This window comes from Rhinolophus ferrumequinum, chromosome 7 (assembly GCF_004115265.2).
Source record: "Rhinolophus ferrumequinum isolate MPI-CBG mRhiFer1 chromosome 7, mRhiFer1_v1.p, whole genome shotgun sequence".
Lineage (NCBI taxonomy): Eukaryota > Metazoa > Chordata > Mammalia > Chiroptera > Rhinolophidae > Rhinolophus > Rhinolophus ferrumequinum.
In genome coordinates, this window is record NC_046290.1 from 47885355 (window position 1) to 47904522 (window position 19168).

The 19168-nt window shown below is 36.5% G+C and overlaps 1 protein-coding gene across 1 annotated transcript in view; it reads right to left on the minus strand.

Moving 5' to 3' along the window:
• ANKRD31 (ankyrin repeat domain 31) overlaps positions 1–19168 on the minus strand; it is a 130193-nt gene that overhangs the window by 33010 nt on the left and 78015 nt on the right. The window contains exons 16-19 of the mRNA XM_033110016.1: positions 16053–16190; positions 15037–15179; positions 4375–4537; positions 2938–3047 (exon numbers count right to left, since the gene is read on the minus strand). Of these exons, the coding sequence (XP_032965907.1) occupies positions 2938–3047; positions 4375–4537; positions 15037–15179; positions 16053–16190 (554 nt within the window). The remainder of the gene's footprint in view (positions 1–2937; positions 3048–4374; positions 4538–15036; positions 15180–16052; positions 16191–19168) is intronic.

A 19168-nucleotide genomic window follows, 5' to 3' on the forward strand; every position in this document is an offset into this window, starting at 1 on the left:
GAGTACAAGCTCTACAGCTACATTGCCTGGAGTTTAACTGGCATTGCTACTTAATAAAAATGTAATTTTGGATTAAGTTACTTAAAGTCTCTAACTTCCTCAACTGTAATGAGGAAGGTAATGATAATAACAGAACCTACCTAGAAGGGTTATTATGAGGACTAAATCAGTTAATATAGTGCTTAGAGGTGAGCTTGCCATACGTTAAGTACTCAGTGAATGATAACTATTATTATTATTACTTCTGTCTGTATTTTATACGGGGACAGGAAGGAGGCTGCCTATATAGGTTGTGATTTGAAGGCAGCACCAAACTAAAATCATTTCCTTTGTATGTGGCTAGAGTTACCCTTTACCCCAGTTTAGTTTGAAATCTCCAATATTCAAAAACAAATATTTCTTTCTTTTTTTTTAAATTGGGGAACAGTGTGTTTCTCCAGAGCCCATCAGCTCCAAGTCGTTGTTCTTCATCTAGTTGTGGAGGGTACAGCTCAGCTCCAAGTCCAGTTGCCATTTTCAATCTTTATTGCAGGGGGCACAGTCCACCATCCCATATGGAAATTGAACTGGCAACCTTGTTGTTAAGAGCTCGCGCTCTAACCAACTGAGCCATCCGGCCGCCCCCTCATATTTGTTTTGAGTTTTTCTTTCTCTTTTTTGTAAAGTTGATTTTCTTTAGACTCCTCTATCTCCAGTACATTTTCTCTGAGACCTGTCATCTAAAATGATATACATTAGTCCTGAAGCAAATACCTATGTTGTTAATAAAGAGCAGTTTTTACATAATGTTCTAATCTTTACATGAAAATATACCTTAAATATATTTATGGTCAATAAGGTGGGCTGAGCTGATATAGAAGGACCCCAGTCTACTCCAAACACATGGAAACACTGGACAAAATAAGCTTTAAACACGCACAAAGCTATGCATGGAAAAAGGAAGGGAAATTCCCTGGTTCCAGAAACGAAGCTAGCAGTGGCCCACAGGGGATCTGGATCAAACACAAACATTAGGGTCTGGGTCTTTAATGCCCACACAGGACAGGAGATAACGCCTCAGGCCCATCTGAGGAGGGAGCTAGAATGGAGTCCTTGCATAAAGCTAGTGGCCTAGAGTGGGTGCTCTAGGTTAAATAAGGATTAGAAAAACTCTACTTCCATCCATAAACCTATGTAACTTTAGTAACAATTGTCACCCTAATAAACTTTAATAAAATAAAATAAAAAAGAGAGAAAAACTCTACTATCACCCACCCAGGGCTTTGAGTTGAAAAGTAGAGACCCAAAACTTTGTCACAAATGTATATATGAGAACTAAATTTATACAATATGTGGTTCAGGAACCCAAATGCAGAAATTAGCATAAAAAATGGTGTGTAACTGACAAACCTCTAGGGTCCCAGTAGAGGCAAATGTTGAACACAAAGCCAAGGCACATTAAAATTCCCCAAGTAAACAACCATCATTGAAATGAGATTATAATAAAAAATTGTAAACCATATAAAGAATTATGTTATCATGAAAAAGTCAGGAGAGGAGTTTAAAATGCCTTTGAAAACATTTGGAAATATATATTTTCCAATGTTATCAATACTGTAAGGCAAGAGGAGAAAAGTCTTTTTGTTTTATTTTTTAAACAAAAATTTGAAAAGGAAACATACAATTTCTAGAAATAAAAAAAAACACAGTCATTAAAATTAAAGACTCAATGTATAGGTTAAATAGATTAGAAATATTTGAGGAGAGAAATTATGAATTAAAAGGGAGATCAAAGTAAATTACCCAGAATATAATAGAGTTAAAAAGATGGAGAATATGAAAAGCATATTCGGAGACATGGAGATGGGTCTACCAGATATCTAAATAGGAGCTCCAAGAAAAGAGAATACTGAGAATGGAGGAGAGGCAATATTCAAAGATATAAGGGCTGAGAGTTACCAGAATACAAAGGAGAAATGTTTCTTCAGATTAAAGGAGCATGAGTAGTTCTAAGTATAATTAATAAAAACACATTCACATTTAGATAGGACCTAGTAAAACTGTAGAACATAAAAGACTAAGAGAAAAATCTCAAATACTGCAAGATTAAATGACATTATCTACAAGGAAATGACAATTAGACTGAGTGTTGACTTTTCATCCATTACAACCGATACCAAGAAACAATGCAAAATATTTCAAAGTGCTCAGGCAAATGCAATTTAGCTTGAATATTACTTAAAATATTTAGGGTATAAATTAGATGATTGATCATAATTTAGGTTCAATGAATGACATTCTCCCCCTCTACACTAACAGAAAGTATGTAAGAGAAATCTAATCAATATACAGTCTTATTCAAAACAATATTTCATTGAGGATGCTATTTTGCTTAAGTTATTAGTGTCTAGTCCGCTTTGTGTTTTTGTCAAACTAAGGATACACATCATATCAATTAATATGTATTTTACTGAGCAACTACTATGCTATTTTTGCAAAACTATACCTTTACATGAGGAGTTTCTCACATAGCAAACACTACCACTATAAACCATGTGGGATCCAGGTTAGATAAACCAGATTTCCTCTTCTCTGTCTGGGTTTCAGGATATTTTCTACCTAGTATGTATCCTAGATACTTTTAGGAAGTGGGTGAGTGAAGATACACTGTGACAGTGGCAGTGTCTGTGGGATAAGACGTACCCAATGAACCAAACTTAGGTGTAAAAGACAGCAGCTATTTTTAATTCTTAATCAATGCAGAGAATCAAGAGTTAACCATATAACATATCTTCTTGGCTTATTCTGTTCAGTTATGCTATATTTTCTTATGACAAAAAACCATTTTCAACCCGCATGTCCTTAAAATGGAAAGACTGCTGCCAATAGCCAAAGGCTGGCTGGCCCAAAGAATGGCATTTTCTCGGCTGAAGAACAAAGGATTTCTACTTCACTCACCACAAGAAGGCTTTCTCTTGTGTTTTCTTGGTATGAAAGAGAAGGTGGCTCAACAGTTTTGCAGTCATCACAAAAACACTGTCTTTTGGACTGGACAGTGGAAACTTTTACTTTAAAAAATAAAATGAGAAAATATAGTAAGAACGTGCAAAAATTTAGCTTCATTTTATCAATTGTAATGGTGACAGGTATGGGAAGGATAAATTAAGTCTACAATTATTATAATATCTTAATGTTGTCCAGCACCTTGGTATTTATTATTATCAATTGACTAATTACAGCTAGCATTTACTGAGTACTTATCACATGCTAGAAATAAAACTCTTTCCCTGAATCATCTTATTTAATCGTCATACGAAACCGGTGAGAAAATGGATGAGATAACCCATTTTACAGAAGAGAAAAGTGAAGCTTAAAGGGATTCAAGAAATTGTGTAATTGTCACACAGCTAGCTAGTACTGAAACCAGATCTGACTTAAAAGTCCACGCTCTTAATCACTATCACTACGATTCACTGTCTGTAAATTTCTCTCACCCTCCTCCCATTCTGTATTTCCTCCCATATAACGATTGTATCCTACACCACTCAACCCTTTGGGATTTCTGACCACAGAAACATGTGAATTATGTTACTAGGTTTCTTCCTTTATCAATCAAGGCTCAAGCAAAAGGGAAAATTAAGAACAACCCCTTGTCAACACTTAATAAACTGTTTAACTGCCTTTTTCCTGGTTGGTCTCCCCACAAGACAGGAAGCTCTTCATGGGCAAGTGCCTGGTTTGCATAGCAGGTACTTCAACAAATGTGTTCTCTAAACTAGTGTTCACTAAATGCCTGTTTCTTATAGCTAATTCATTATATTACTTAAATGAAAACTACTGCTAAAAATAGTTCATAAAATTCTGCTGGCTGTACATTCCCCTGAAATATTCTTTTCACTATAATATGTATTACACATATATTTGCTTAACAAACTTACATTCTATCATTAGAATATTAGATTCTTTAAAATTTGGTATCAGTACAACTTTACATGAATCATTACAGATTTTGAAGTAATGAACTCTTAGTTGCAAAGACCTGAGTAGTATAATGTCATCATTTTACATCGCCACTCCAAGTAAACCAATGTGTCATTTCGGTTACATCTCTATCTCAGATCTAATATTAGAGAAATTAATGTTTATTTAATGAACGACGTGGGTTTCATTTCAACATGTAACTCCAATCCAATAGTATCATATGATTGATAAATTAAACCAAGTTTGGAAATTATTTATTTTCTAAAAATAAGTAATGCTTTTCAAGAGTTTCATAAACATACAAAACATCTATCCCTAGTTATAAAACAATTTACATAACAAACATGAAGATTTTCTTTTTCTAAGTGAAGGTATACACCTGTATAAAACAGCGAGCGATACCGACATACATACCAGCGAGCACAGTGTTACTGTCATCTCTATTACCACTCTCAATAGCACCGTAAGATTTCAGCAGCGCTTTCATTTTTTCATCATCTGCTTCATCTAAAGCAGTCTTCTGTTTTCGATTTTTTTGATTAGGGTTTGCTCCATGTTGTAGTAGAATCTCAGCTGCCTAGAAAGTATTTTTCCAAAGTTATCTCTATAGACAGATCAATAATTTCTGCTTTCATTATAAGACACCACTACCAACCACCAACAATTATCAAAAAAAGGTTTCAGACTCTGGCCAAGGAAATTTTTGTTAAATTTGATATGACAACTCTAAATGGATCCACTGATTTGGCTTAATCTATTCCCATCGGAGAACTAAACACGATGACAGGAAAGTACCATTCATTGCAGTAAGAGGCTTCTATCTCTTTAACAGAGCTCTTTGTCCCCCGCCCCTACTGCTGGAGAATGGCGTGCAGAAGGGAGCAAGAATCATCTCAGGTCTGTACTATATTATAAACTGCCATTAAACATAGTTGAATGAAGTTCTATTTGGACTATATTTCAGGTACTTGTTCAAAGAGGTTTTATAAGCTAGCCTGGGAACCTAATGTCCGTTCTAATAACGTCCATTCTAATAATAAATACATTATTACATTATGTCCTAAATAACTGATTTATATTCACAAACGTTAAAGATAAAAAGAAACTTAGAAACAATCTACTCTAACTCAGTCATTTTACAGAAGAGGAAACTGAGGTCAAAGAGACTGTGACATTTTAGGGGCAAAATAAGTTTCTAGTATCAATAAGGTTTCTCTAAAAAACTCAAAGTTGTGTTTTGGCAACTTGTAATTGATCAAAGTTAAAAATGGCCATTAGTTTATGGTATAAACTATGAGTAAAAAGCAGCCAGTGATTCCATTTGCATGAGGCAAGCAAGTGCCTCAAACCGCTGAAACATCACCTTCTGAGTAGTAGGAAAAGATGGTCAGGATTTTGTTAAAATAGAGACGCGCTAGTAGATTTTCTCCTTCTGCTTCTGTCCAGGAATGGAGAAGCAGAGACATTTAGGAGCAAAGGGGCCAGAAGAAATGACAAGGATAGCCCCTCATTTGTTCCATCAGCCTACAGACAGCACAGCATAAAGGAAAACGTTTGTTTTCAAGTCAAGCATACAGAACTCACTCCTGCTACTTCCTAGCTCTATCGTTGGGCAAGTTACTTACCATCTGAATCTTATTTTTATCACTTATGAGGATTAAATGTAAGCCCTTGTAAAGTTCCCAGCACAGAGTGGGCTCTTAATGAATCTAGTCCCTTAATCCCCTTTTTTGCTTTAGAGAGGTGAAGAAACCAACTGAGGTAATAACAGACGGTAGTAGATAGTGGCATATGGAAAGAGTCTCCTGCAAAGGTTTTTGATACACCTTAATGAAGTTCAAGTAAAGGTATTTTGTGTGTTTTGTTTTTAAAAGATGAAGTGAGCAGTGTCTCAATCCAGTAGTTTTCACGCCTGAGTGATAATTAAAGTCACATGTGGAATTATTAAAAATACAGATTCCTGGGCCGGCCCGGTGGCTCAGGCAGTTGCAGCTCCGTGCTCCTAACTCCGAAGGCTGCTGGTTCGATTCCCACATGGGCCAGTGGGCTCTCAACCACAAGGTTGCCAGTTCAATTTCTCGACTCCCATAAGGGATGGTGGGCTGTGCCCCCTGCAACTAGAAACGACAACTGGACCTGGAGCTCAGCTGCCCCCTCCACAACTAAGACTGAAAGGACAACAACTTGACTTGGAAAAAAGGCCTGAAAGTACACACTGTTCCCCAATAAAGTCCTGTTCCCCTTCCCCAAATAAAATCTTTAAAAAAAAAAATACAGATTCCATAGACCATCTTTTCAACACTATATGGGGGAGAGAGAAAGCTATTTTTTGAAAAGAAAGCTTTTCTAGACTCTTAAAAACTTAAGCTATATTAATAATGACATTTGGTCTGTGTGTTAAGACTAGGCCTTTCTTTAGACCTTGGACTTTAATATATTAACATGCGTTAATTTAATATATTAGTTTGAAAGACACAGAGAACTAGCCTCCGAGAAAATAAACCCTTGAAGAGCTGCTTTTCAGTAATACATTAATAGGAAAAAGTCTAAGAGAACAACAGAGCTGAAAGGCACTAAACGAAAGGCTACATAAAGTTGGGAGACAGTCCCAGGTAATATGATAAGTGGACCTGAGCAAACAAAGAGCTTGGCAAAAGTTAGGTGACCAAGAAGTAAGCCCCTTGCCTGGTTTTTTTTTTTTTTTTTTTTTTTTTACACTAACGTTATTACTACGATCTGAATTAGAAACATTCCATCATCACAAAAAAATCTAGTATGCCTCTGCAGTCAATCCTTTCCCACTACGCTTTGGCCCTTGGCAATCAGTAATCTGCTTCAATCACTAGAGTTTTTGCCTTTTACAGAAATTTCATATGAACGGAATCATTTAGTAGTTAATCTTTTGTGTCTGGCTTCTTTTAATTAGCATGATGAGTTTGAGATTCATCCATATAATTGTGTGTATCAATAGTTTGTTCTGGCTACTTGCTACTTACTTAGTTTGAAAACAGTGTTGTTTCTGTGAATGGAAGTTATACACATTCTGCAATGCATGTGAAGAAGTGTCAAAGGACACTTGTAATGAAAATGATTCTAAGAAAAAAAGAGTTCGTTACTTTTAACAATTTATTCATTTATCAGTTAATAGATATTTGAGTTTTTATAGTTTTCAGCTATTATGACTAAAGCTGTATGAACATTTGAATACAAATCTTTATGTAGACAAAATGATTCTTTTTTATGATTTCTATCTATCTGTTGAACCTCTCATTTTGTTCAAGTATTATTTCCCTGATTTTATTGAGTTGCCTGTGTTCTCTTGTAGATTACTGAGCTTCCTTAAAACAATTATATTAAATTCTCTGTAAGGCAATTCATAAATCTCCATTTCTTTGGGGTTGGTTACTGGGAAATTATTGTGTTCCTTGGGAGTCACGTTTCCTTGATTTTTCATTTTCCTTGTGGTCTTGCGTTGCTATCTTCACATTTGAAGAAGTACTCACTTCTCTAGTCTGTACTAACCAGCTTTGGGAGAGAGGTATCTTCACCTAGATGTCAGTCCATCTAGGCTAGGGATTCTGAGGCTTTCTCAGATCTTTTCTATAGATGCACTTGATCCATACTTCTTATTCCTTCTTGGCGGAGGTGGGGGTAGTGGTGGTGGGGTGGGGATTCTTAAGAACAATCTTGATCCCCTGAAAACAGGCCAGGTGTTGATAGCCTCTTGTTTATTTTTCTAAGGTGGTTCCTAGAAATCCTGCAGAGTTGTACTGGCTTTCCGTGCTTGCTTACTAGCTGTGGGCAAAGGCTCACCCTTGCTGTCCACAGGCATGCATACTGGGGGGCGGGGGTCATGGGAGTGGGACATGGGTGAGGTATGCAGAGCATTGGGGATGTCAGTGAGTCAGTTAGGGAGATCCGAAGGGGAGGCATCTCCAGTATCTTGTAGGTGGGTTTCATGATCGAGTCTGCAAATCAGTTACAGAAAGAACAATGCAATAGTTAGTAGCACCTCTCTGATGAATTCTAAGCCTTTACTGCTGTATTTCCAGCCTCTCCCAGCCCTTTAATCTTACAGATCACCTCAGTAATCTGAGTGAGGTGAGAAAGAAGTGGGCCTCTTGGGCAGCATCCTGTTCAGCTGGGGAAGTCAGACACTCACACTCTCACTTTCCCCCACAGGAGAAATCACAGACCACTGAGGGGGAAGGGGGGTTTCTCCTGACACTGGGCCATGCTGCTTTGGGGGAAGGGATGACATGGGCAAAGTGAAACTGCTCCTCCTCCTCTCTCCAGTGTGGCTATTAGATTTTTTTTTTTTCTTTTCTCCAACAGAGTGCTGGAACTCCTCCACAGGATTCCTGGACTCCCACAAAGGTACTCTTATCCCTAGATGACTGCCAAAATCAAATGTTCTGTGGCGGGTGGAGGGAAAATGTTGGGAGAACTCCTATTCTGCCATCTTGCTAACATCATTCTCTTGCACCTTTTTTTCCTCACATAGCATTTAAGGTTTAAAATTTCCATCTAAGTTTTGCTTTATCAGCATCCCCAAATTTTGATATATTGCTATTTTAATTCAGTTCAAAATATTTTCTAATTCTCTTGTGATATTTTTCTGTGACCCATGGGTTATTTAGAAGTATGCAGTTTAACTTCTAAATATTTGGAGATATTCCAGACATTTTTCACTAATTAATTTCATTCCATTTTGGTTAGAGAACATACTTGGCATGATTTCAGATCTCTTGAAATTATTGAAACTTGCTTTATGGCCCAGCATATGGGCCATATTAATGAATGTTCTTTGAGTACTTGCAAAGAATGTGTATTCTGCCACTGTTGTTGGAGTCCTCAATAAATGTCAAATAGATCAACTTGGTTGATAATGTTTATGGCTTTCTATATCTGGGTATGTATTTTAAAATAATTTATTAAGAGAAGAATTGCAGTCTACAACTATGATTGTGGGTTGGTATATTTCTCCTTTTAATTCTATCAGCTTTTTATGTATTGAGGTTTGACAATTAAGTTTGAGAATTCATCCTAGAAAAAGTGCTACATACCATTCAGCAATGGCTGAATATCACTACGGTCACCTTCGAAGTACTCCCCTTGGGAAGCTATGCACTGACACCAGTGCCTAGTCTACACTTCAAAGCAATTTTGGAACTCTTTCTGGAATGGCCATCAGAGCTGTCGTCGTATTACTCTTGATGTCCTGAATGTCACCAAAATGTCTTCCTTTCAATATTTCCTTTATCTTTGGGTAAAGAAAGAAGTCATTAGGGGCCAGATCAGGTGAGTAGGGAGGGTGTTCCAATACACTTATTTGTTTACTGGCTAAAAACTCCCTCACAGACAGTGCCATGTGAGCTGGTGCATTGCCATGATGCAAGAGCCATGAATTGGTGAAAAGTTCAGGTCATCTTATTCATGCAGCCTTTACAGCACTTCCAAATAGGAAACTTGGTTAACTGTTTGTCCAGATGGTACAAATTCATAGTGAACAATCCCTCTGATATCACAAAAGGTTAGCAACATCCTTGCAACAAATTTGCAAATGTAATTGTCAGATGTCCTATACCTAGGAGTGGAATTGCTAGGTCATATGATAACTACGTATAACTCTTTTTTTTTTTTTTAATGATTTTATTGGGGAAGGAGAACAGGATTTTATTGGAGAACAGTGTGTACTTCCAGGCCTTCTTCCAAGTCAAGTTGTTGTCCTTTCAATGTTAGTTGTGGAGGGTGCAGCTCAGATCCAAGTTCAATTGCTGTTGTTAGTTGCAGGGGGCGCAGCCCACCATCTCTTGCGAGAGTCGAACCAGCAACCTTGTGGTTGAGAGGACGCGCTCCAACCGAGCCATCCAGGAGCTCAGCAGCAGCTCAGCAGCAGCTCAGCTCAAGGTGCTGTGTTCAATCTTAGTTGCAGGGGGTGCAGCCCACCATCCCTTGCAGGAGTCAAGGAATCGAACCGGCAACCTTGTGGTTGAGAGCCTACTGGCCCATGTGGGAATCGAACCGGCAGCCTTCGGCATTAGGAGCACGGAGCTCCAACTGCCTGAGCCACCAAGCTGACCCCTATGTATGACTTTTTGAAAGAACTGCCAAACTGCTTTCCACAGCAGCAGCACTATTTTACATTCCCATAAGCATTATAAGAGAGTTCCAATTGTTCCACATCCTCACCAACATCACCATTTGAAAGACTTTGCTGGGTATAAAATTCTAGGTTGACAAGTTTTCTTTTCTTTTTTTTTTCTGCAGTATTTTTTTAAAGTTGTTGCTGCTTTTTCCAGTGGATTGCAAAGTTTCTGGTGAGAAACTGGCTGTCATTCTTATATTTGTTCCTGGATACATATGTATCTTTTAAAAAATTCTGACTGTTTCAAAGATTTTTCCCTTTTTCATTGGTTTTCAGCAATTTGACTATGATGTGCATTGGGGCAGTTTTCTTCATGTTCCTTTAATAGAGGGCTGCTGAGATTTTGGTTCTGTGAGCATACTGTTTTCACTAAATCTGGACAATTTGGGTCTCTATTATCCAAATATTTTTCTGACTACATCCCACATTTGGGGGTTAAGCTTGTATATGCATTATACAACATTGATGTTCTATTTATTTTTTCAGTCATTCTTCTCCCTGTGTTTCATTTTGGATAATTTCTATTGCTTTATCTTTGATTTATACCTTGAGACACAATTAGATTACTTGGAATCAGTATGATCTTTTTGACACTTTTGTTTAAGTTTTAAGGTGGGTCCAAAGAAATCTTTAGTGTAGGGCTAATTTGACCCAATTATGTAAGAAATACCCTCTATTTGATGCTACCATGTTTTAAGAGGTCCTTCCACTCTGGCTGGTGGAAACATGACCTACTCTCATTCCTCTCTAAGCAACAGCAATGATTCTGCCAATCCTCCCTGCCAGCTCTTTGCCTAATTTATGTAGTTTTCTTACACACATTTGTAGATCAGCCAAAGAATCAATGGGATTCCCCTTCAAATCTCAGGAGAGTTCTCTCTGTGCAGATCCTTTCTCTTTGGTATTTTTCCCCATAAACTTTAGCTTTTGGAGCCTTTTAAACTCCAAATTCTATCTCCTTAACTCACTGAGACTATATTTTCTCCTTCCTTATGCTTCTGCCTGAAAACTTCCTCTAGTCCATAAGGTGGGGCAATCATAGGATTCACTTCATTTGTTTCCTTTTTCTCAGGATCACTGTGCTATGATGCATGTTGCCCAATGTCTCAAAACTAATTTTACGTATGTTGTTCATTTTTCTAGTGGTTACGGTGGAAAGTGTATCTTGTCCCTGCTATTCCACCTTGTCCAAAAGTGAATGTCCATCCCTATCCACTTTTTATCTTTATCTTTTACCTTTTTCTCTCACTCTCCTTTTCCTTATCTTTTTGTTCTCTACATTTTACAAGGTAGAATATGTGACCACCTCAGAAAATAAAACAGAAATTAAGATTTACAAAGAAATTAAAAGCTGAAAAAGAAAACACAGTGTTGAATAATTTTGCATGTAGTCATATAAGAGTAAGACAAATTACCTAAGAATTAAATTTATATGGTGTAATAGAATTGATATTGATTAGGTCTACAATTCCATATATTTACCTCTCTTGCTCTCTTTTTAACTTTCTAGTTTATATATCAATATCCTACCTCAAGATAAAGAAATAGGGACAAAGGGACAAAGTGAGTCAGAAATAAAATGAACCAATGATAGAACTGTCACACAGAGAAAAAGTTAATGAAACTCCAAGGAAAGATGTTATCAATGTATCAGTATCAATGGCACTAAAATATCATTAAAAATACAATCTTCTTCTTTTCAAATAGAATATTTCTCCTTAGAATAAAGGCAACAGAAATATGGAAGGCTACTCCAAAAGCAAACTTTGTCTTTATCACCTCTTAGGTGAAAGAACATAGGTGGTCCTCTAGATCACACAATAGCAAACAAGAGCCCACAGGCCAAATCCAGTCTGCTGCCTGATTCTGTAAATAAAGTTTTATTGGAGCAGCTCATTGCTCCAATAAGTCACATATTGTCTGTGACTGCTTTTACACTACAACAGCAGTTCATTAGCTGCAACAGAGACTATGTGGCCCCAAAAACCTAAACTGTTTAATCTAGCCCTTATAGGAAATATTAAAAATCCCTACTTTAAACCAGAGCACTATCTAACAGAATTTTCTGTGATGATAGAAATGTTCTAGTCTGCAAAGTACAGTTTGGTAGCTACTTGCCACATGTAGCTACTTGAGTACCTGAAATATGGCTAATGCAACTGAAGAGTTGAATTTTTTGATTTAATTAATTTTAAGTACTTTAACTAGTCACATGTGGCTAGTAGCAACAGTATAGGACAGCACAGCTCTCTATCAAATTCCTTATTTCAGGGGTAAAGATACTCTTTCTCAAGCAGCAGAAGTAGGCCTAGAATTCAAGTTTTTCAGTGTCGAACGTAGCATTTTATCCACTTACACCAAGCTCCCCTTCTGCTATTTCCTGTGGTTAATTTTCAGCTCTTGGCATTTATTTTCACAGAAGACCCTCTTTATCTGAGTAATCATTTTCTCCATCCCTTGAAGTTACCAAATTGCTATGAGGGAAGCTCGAGTCTTCAAAATAAGGAAAATTCTTACTCAAGAAGAACTTAAAAATTTTGACCTAATCAAACATCCTCCCTGCTCATTAACATGACATCTTTTTTCATCCATTAAATCAAAATCTTTCTCTTGATCGTTGGACAGTTTACCACTAGTCACTGATGATGTAAACAGCCAACAATAAAATGGAAACATACCACTAAATTGATTACAAAGTCATAACACACAGATGTAGGATTTCTTGAAGTCATACATTAAAATAATGTTGGAGAAATGCTTAAAGCACCTGTGTAGCCACTGACAAATGAGAAACTGACAGGGAAAACTGTTAACCTTAAAACACACACACACACACACACACACACACACACACAAACCACCACAGGATTTGATTAGGACAGAATTAATAGAGGACCTAGGGAAAACTTGTAATGCCCCTCAAAATTTCTGAGAAAAGACCTTCCTTGAGGTCATAGTGCAAAAAAATCAACCATGAGATAAAAGATGTCCTATGTGCTGCCATACAACTTTCTCAGAAAAATTAGGCCAGGCTTTATTCTGTCTTTTGCTGTTCTAGAAATTAGTATATGTTTCGATTAGAACCTAAATACAATACTGTTTAGAAAAGAGTTAACATAGCAGGCCTGAGGCTGCTGCTATCCAGAAAGGCTATTTGCAAGGTTAGCCTTTAGCTGGAATCTGTGCATTTGGCTGGTACACAGTATCCTATGTTGATATAAAGCTTTCCTTAACTGCTAAGAGTGATTCATTGTGCTTAAACTGTCTACACAAGCAAGGTGGTTTATGCTTCTGGGAGTCTGGAATTTGGTTATGTACTACCATGTTTCCCCGAAAATAAGACCTAGCTGGACCATCAGCTCTAATGCGTCTTTTGGAGCAAAAGTTAATATAAGACTAAGTCTTATATTAAAAATAAGTAATAAATAAGTAAATAAAAGTAAAAATAAGACCGGGTATTATATTACATTACATTATTTATTATATTATATATTATATTATATTATATTATATTATATTATATTATATTATATTATATTATACTATACTATATTATAGACCCGGTCTTATAGTACATTAAAATAATACCGGGTCTTATATTAATTTTTGGTCCAAAAGACACATTAGAGCTGATGGTCCAGCTAGCTCTTATTTTCGGGGAAACGTGGTAGAGAGAGAGGGTGCCTACATGCCCAGCCCCCAATATAAATCTTGGACATTGAGTTTGTAATGGGTTTCCCTGCACAGAAACATTGCAAATAATAAATTCAATAATACTATTCCTTCACATGACAACATTTAGGCTGAAAACAGTGGGTATATACTTTCACAAAATTAAATAAAAATCACCAGACTCTTAAAAATATGTAGAAACAGATAAATAGGTGTTAGTGAGAGATCCAAGGAATTTTTTTATATGAACCCTGGTTTTATATTGTTGTTGGTGGTGGGTTCCTTAACTGTTTTTTTTTTTAAAGCCAATAATTGTTTCTGAAATCTATATTGCCCACTGATAACAATAAAAGTTTTCTCCTAAGGCTTGTCAAACAAAAAGCAAGTTTAAAAATCTGAAGAATTTTAAAGACTAGATTTGAAATTCAATATTACTAAAACAGTGACCCTGGTAATTTTCTCTTATGATATGTTTACCACACTGCCTGATTAAGAAAAACAAAGGAGAAAAATACACAATCAACCCCCAGGAAACAACCAACTTGTGTTTTTATCTATTTCTTTTAAACCTCAAACCCACTGAGAAATTCCGAGTTAAAAAAGTCTTGCATTCTGTCACATGTATCATCACTCTAATTAGACTCTTTTATACACAACAGCAAATCATTTAAGACAATTAAATGGAATGTACTAGACTTATAGCCTGTGTTTACTCTTAAACCCTTTAATTTTATTCTGACTTACATGAATTATGTGATGAAGAGACAATGGAAAAATGATTCATTAAGAAACACACTGATTTTCCAATCTATATACAATATCTTATCTTCATTTGTAATTTTAATAAGTTTTTAAAAATCTTTTAAGGAATCGCACTTTAGTTCTCAATTTAAAATATCTCCATTTATGTCAACTATAATTTTATATATGTGTATATATATATATTGTTGCGGGAGGTGGAGTGCAGCATTGGGAATAGAGACAGTGGAAATGTGGTTGTGTGCGATGTCAGAGGGATAGTAGATTGGGGGAGGGGCTTGTCACTGTGTGAGGAATATAAATGATAAATGTCTAACTACTACATTGTTTTGTGCATCTGAAACTAATAAAAAATACGTCAAAAAAATTATACTTATAAATTCTTGCCAATGCTGATGTTTTAAAACAAAGCTATTTTGAAAGAAAAAAAATCTTCATTTTCTTCACTTATTTTTCTAAGAAAAAGTAATAAGAACCAAATTTGATGTGCACTGTACCTTTAAATGATTGTTTGCAACGGCATCATGTAAGGGTAGAATTCCATCTAGATTTTCACAATTAACTTTCGCACCAGCTTTTAACAACTCTACAATTATATCATCAGATCCCTCACTAGATGCCTCATGTAGTGGTGTCCAACCTAAGAAAAGGAAAAAAGAAAAAGCAAAGTAAGCTGCTGCTTACAAATCAATATTCATGTAATATGTTTATTAAGTTTATTTGCACTAATGGACTGAATATCTATATTGTTTCAAACATATACTAAGTATTGGACAAAAAATAATATTGAAAACTATGGCCTTAAAATGTGTAAGTTTCATTTTTTAAAACAAATTGATCTCATCAAAAATATTTGTTGACACAAGTGCCAAAACAGAAGATTCACAGAACATAAAATATAATGGGACCAGAGTAAATACTAATAATGTCAATTTGTTTCAACTCAGATATTAAAATAGAGTAAGATCATGTCTGACTTTCTTACTTGTATCTTTGCACTGTCACATTTCTCTTTAAAATGACATTTGATCCAATTAATCTTTGAGCTTTTCCCTCTGGAATTCCTCATACAAGATTCTTTTGTGCTGAGCAAAATGTTAGATCAATTTAAAATTGGAGGGTTAAAATAAAAACAAGGGAGAGGAGAGGAAAGAAACAGTAGAAAAAGAGGAGGAAAGGGAAGAACAGACAGGAAATGGGGAAAATTTTGCCTTCTCTCCAAAGTTAGGGAATGGTATTAAGGCCTCCAAGGAAAAGGCCTAAATAAAGCTTTCTTTATTCTCCATTCTGTAGACTCCCACTGAATGCTCCCAAATGCATGTTAAAAACTGTTTAGAAGAAGGTTATTTTAGCAATTGGCAGGAACCAATATAAATCTGACTATTCAACTAATATATTATTTTAAAAAAAAAGATTGTTCAAAGTTAGTTATTTAGCAGCCAGGTTCAAAATGGGGTGTGTGTAAAATGTGAGTTCAAACTATAAAGACAATTAAAATTTAAAAAATCCAAACCTGCATTATCTTTTAGATTCACATCTGCTCCAGATTCTATTAGAGTTTTCACCAGAAACAAATTTCCTCTTCTGGCAGCCAAATGAAGCCGGCTTTTCCCTCTGGCATTCCTCTTATTGATCCCAGATGTTTTCATTTCTGTAAGTTTGCCAAGCAAAACTGAGGCTTCTTTTTTGCCAAATGTTGATTATTATAAAGGAGATTAGAAAAATACATGCCAACTTTCTCAAAATATCCTAAGTGGGATGCACTACACAGAAACATACATTAACTAATATTATCATCACTGTTACCATTTTAAAATATAACTTGTGAAGAAATTATAGGGCATCCAAACACATTACTTTGAGTTCATTCTAAAAGTTCAGTCGCTCTATCACATGCTTGAGTACGATAAATAAACTTGCATCAGTTCTACACCCTTTTCACTCTAAAGTATTCCTTTAGCAATGGATAAATTTTTTCTTAAAAAAAAAAAATTGTGATTTTAGAAAAAATCCTGTTTCTACAGCTGTTCTCTATCTCAATGGGTATGTTTCTGATCACATAATATGCCAAGAATGAAACTATGGCCTACTGTTTATTTTTCTTTAATAAAAAATGAAGCACATTATCTAAAGATTTTATTTTTTACCTTTTCCTTGCAATATAAGTTTGGCTCAAGTTGCAGCTAAAAACAGTGAACTAATCACATTTTCCCCCCCAATTTCCTCCCCAAACCATGCTAAAATAGTAAAAGATTTTAAAAAATATATCTGTCGTGTGGGGCAGCCTGCGGGGTCTCTGCTCCCGCTCCCCATAAGAACGCAGGACATGGTGAGGCCAAAAAGGAACACCCACGGAGCCATAGGTGGGGGAATCATACCACTATATTCTCGCTGGCGGCTGGGTTGAAGACACAGGAAGCAGGAGCCACACTGTCTGCAACCCACCATCCTAACTGCAATCCGCGCTTGCCAGCCACCATCTTCTTGCTATCCCCCATTTTTCTGCTAGCGTAGCCACAGCAGTTATATTAGTGGCCAATGGCTCACTGGTTACAGCTGATGGCCAACTAGCCACAGCTGATGGCCATCCAGCACAGTTGATGGCCATTTACTACGTGAGCCAGCACCTTTCTATGTGAGGCCAAGAGCCTGGAAACTGCTTTCTGGGGCTCTGTCCCCACAATATCACATGAAGAAAATGGAAGAGGAAACAACAGAGGACAAAGACATCAACACATTTTGGAGAACCGGAAAGTCACTGATGGAGAAGAGTTAACTGACTTGGCAGAGTGGGGAATGCTCCAGTCCGAGTGCCTGCAAAATGATTTTGCAGAGGAAGGGAGCCCATATGAACCCAGGCACAGCACTTGGGGGCACAAGGCACCATGAAAGGCAGTGTGTGTGAAGTAGAGCTGGAAATAAGGAGATTGACTAAAAATAAATATATAGAAAAGTTGAGCCTCCAAGTTGCCTTTCCCAACCCCAAATTGCCTGGTAACCATTCCTCTTACCCCAGATCCCCATCCCCAAGCCAGGAATCTCGAGATTTATTTTCTGTAGAAACTGCATTAGAGAAACTTCAGACTGAGACACAAGGCAAAGTAGAGGATTATGCTGATGAAACAGAAAGATAATATTAAACTAGTAGTTCTCAAAGTGAGTCCCAGATCAGCAGTATCAGTATCAGCTGGGAAACTTGTTAGAAATGCAAATTCTTCAGCCCACCCTAAGCCTACTCTGGACAGCAGACTTTAAGATGGCTCCTGCTGATCCTTACCTCCTGGTATTTAGTCTTGTATAATACCCTCCCTCTTGAGAAATTTGCTTATCACCAACAGAATACCTCAGCAGTGAGGGTATTTCATTTCCTTGATTAGATTACAAAAAGTCATAACATTTTTATGTCTTGCTAGTAGACTTGCTCTATTTCTATTGCCTTCAGCTTGCATGTTTTGATGAAACACATGGCTACCTTGAAAGAGCCCAGGCAGCAAGAAACTAAGGATAACCACAGGATGGCCACAAACCCTCAAGAAACTGAATTCTGCCAACAATCACATGAGCTTGAAAATGGGGAAAGTGGGTCCTTCCCTGGCTGAGCCTTCAGATGAGACCCCAGTCCTGGCCAACACCTTGATTGTAGCCTCTGAAAGATCCTGAGCAGAGGACCTGGCTAATCCATGACTAATTCCTGACCTACAGAAACCAGAAGAATCAAGTTGTGTTGTTTGAAACTACTAAGCTTGTGATAATTTGTTATGCACTAATAAGATAACTAATACACCTACTGAATCAGAATACCTGATGGTAAAGCCCAGCAATCTGTATTTTAATGGGTCTTCCAGGTGAGTCTGATGCAAGATAAGGTTTGAGGAAACATAGCATTAAACCATGGGACTCTTACTCTGCCCTATTTCCTAAATGCTAGCAACCAGGCATATAATTTCAGGGCAAGACATACAAAGATTACAGGATTACTCTCTAAGAGATGGATCCTTCGTTTATATGGATCACAGGGAAGACTGAAAGCCTCACGTCTATCATCTATTGACGTCCAAAAATATATTGCTCTTTAGAAATTTGCACTCAGAAATTCTATATTGGAAGAATAAAAACATATTACATATATGTAATGTATACATTTCATATTATATATAGAAGTGATAAAATGTCTAAGATGGAAGGCTTGCAGATTGCAAGTTTGAATTGAAAAATATCTCCCAGTAATTTTTACTGTGGATGGTACAAATTTCACCGTGTTCCTGGTGTTTGTAGCAAAGCAGGTAAGCAGGCAATATACATTTTGGGGCAAAAACTCAAAAACTGCTCAATGTTACTGTTGTAAATTTCTACAGCATTTAACTGAAATTTGAAAATATAATCTGGCAGAAACTGGAAAGAAAACAAATGGGACTCACACTAAAATTCTTTATAAAATCCACTGTAGTTAAAGCTGAGTATTTAATAGCATTATACTTTATATTTAATAAAGTATTATTTATTTACTTATTAAGAAAATATAATGCTATTAAGAAATACTCAGCTGTCTATTCCTTTGTATGTGAACCATTTCTTCCTCTCTAGAAGCTTTTAGGATCTTTTTATCTTTGTTCTGAAATTTCACATGAG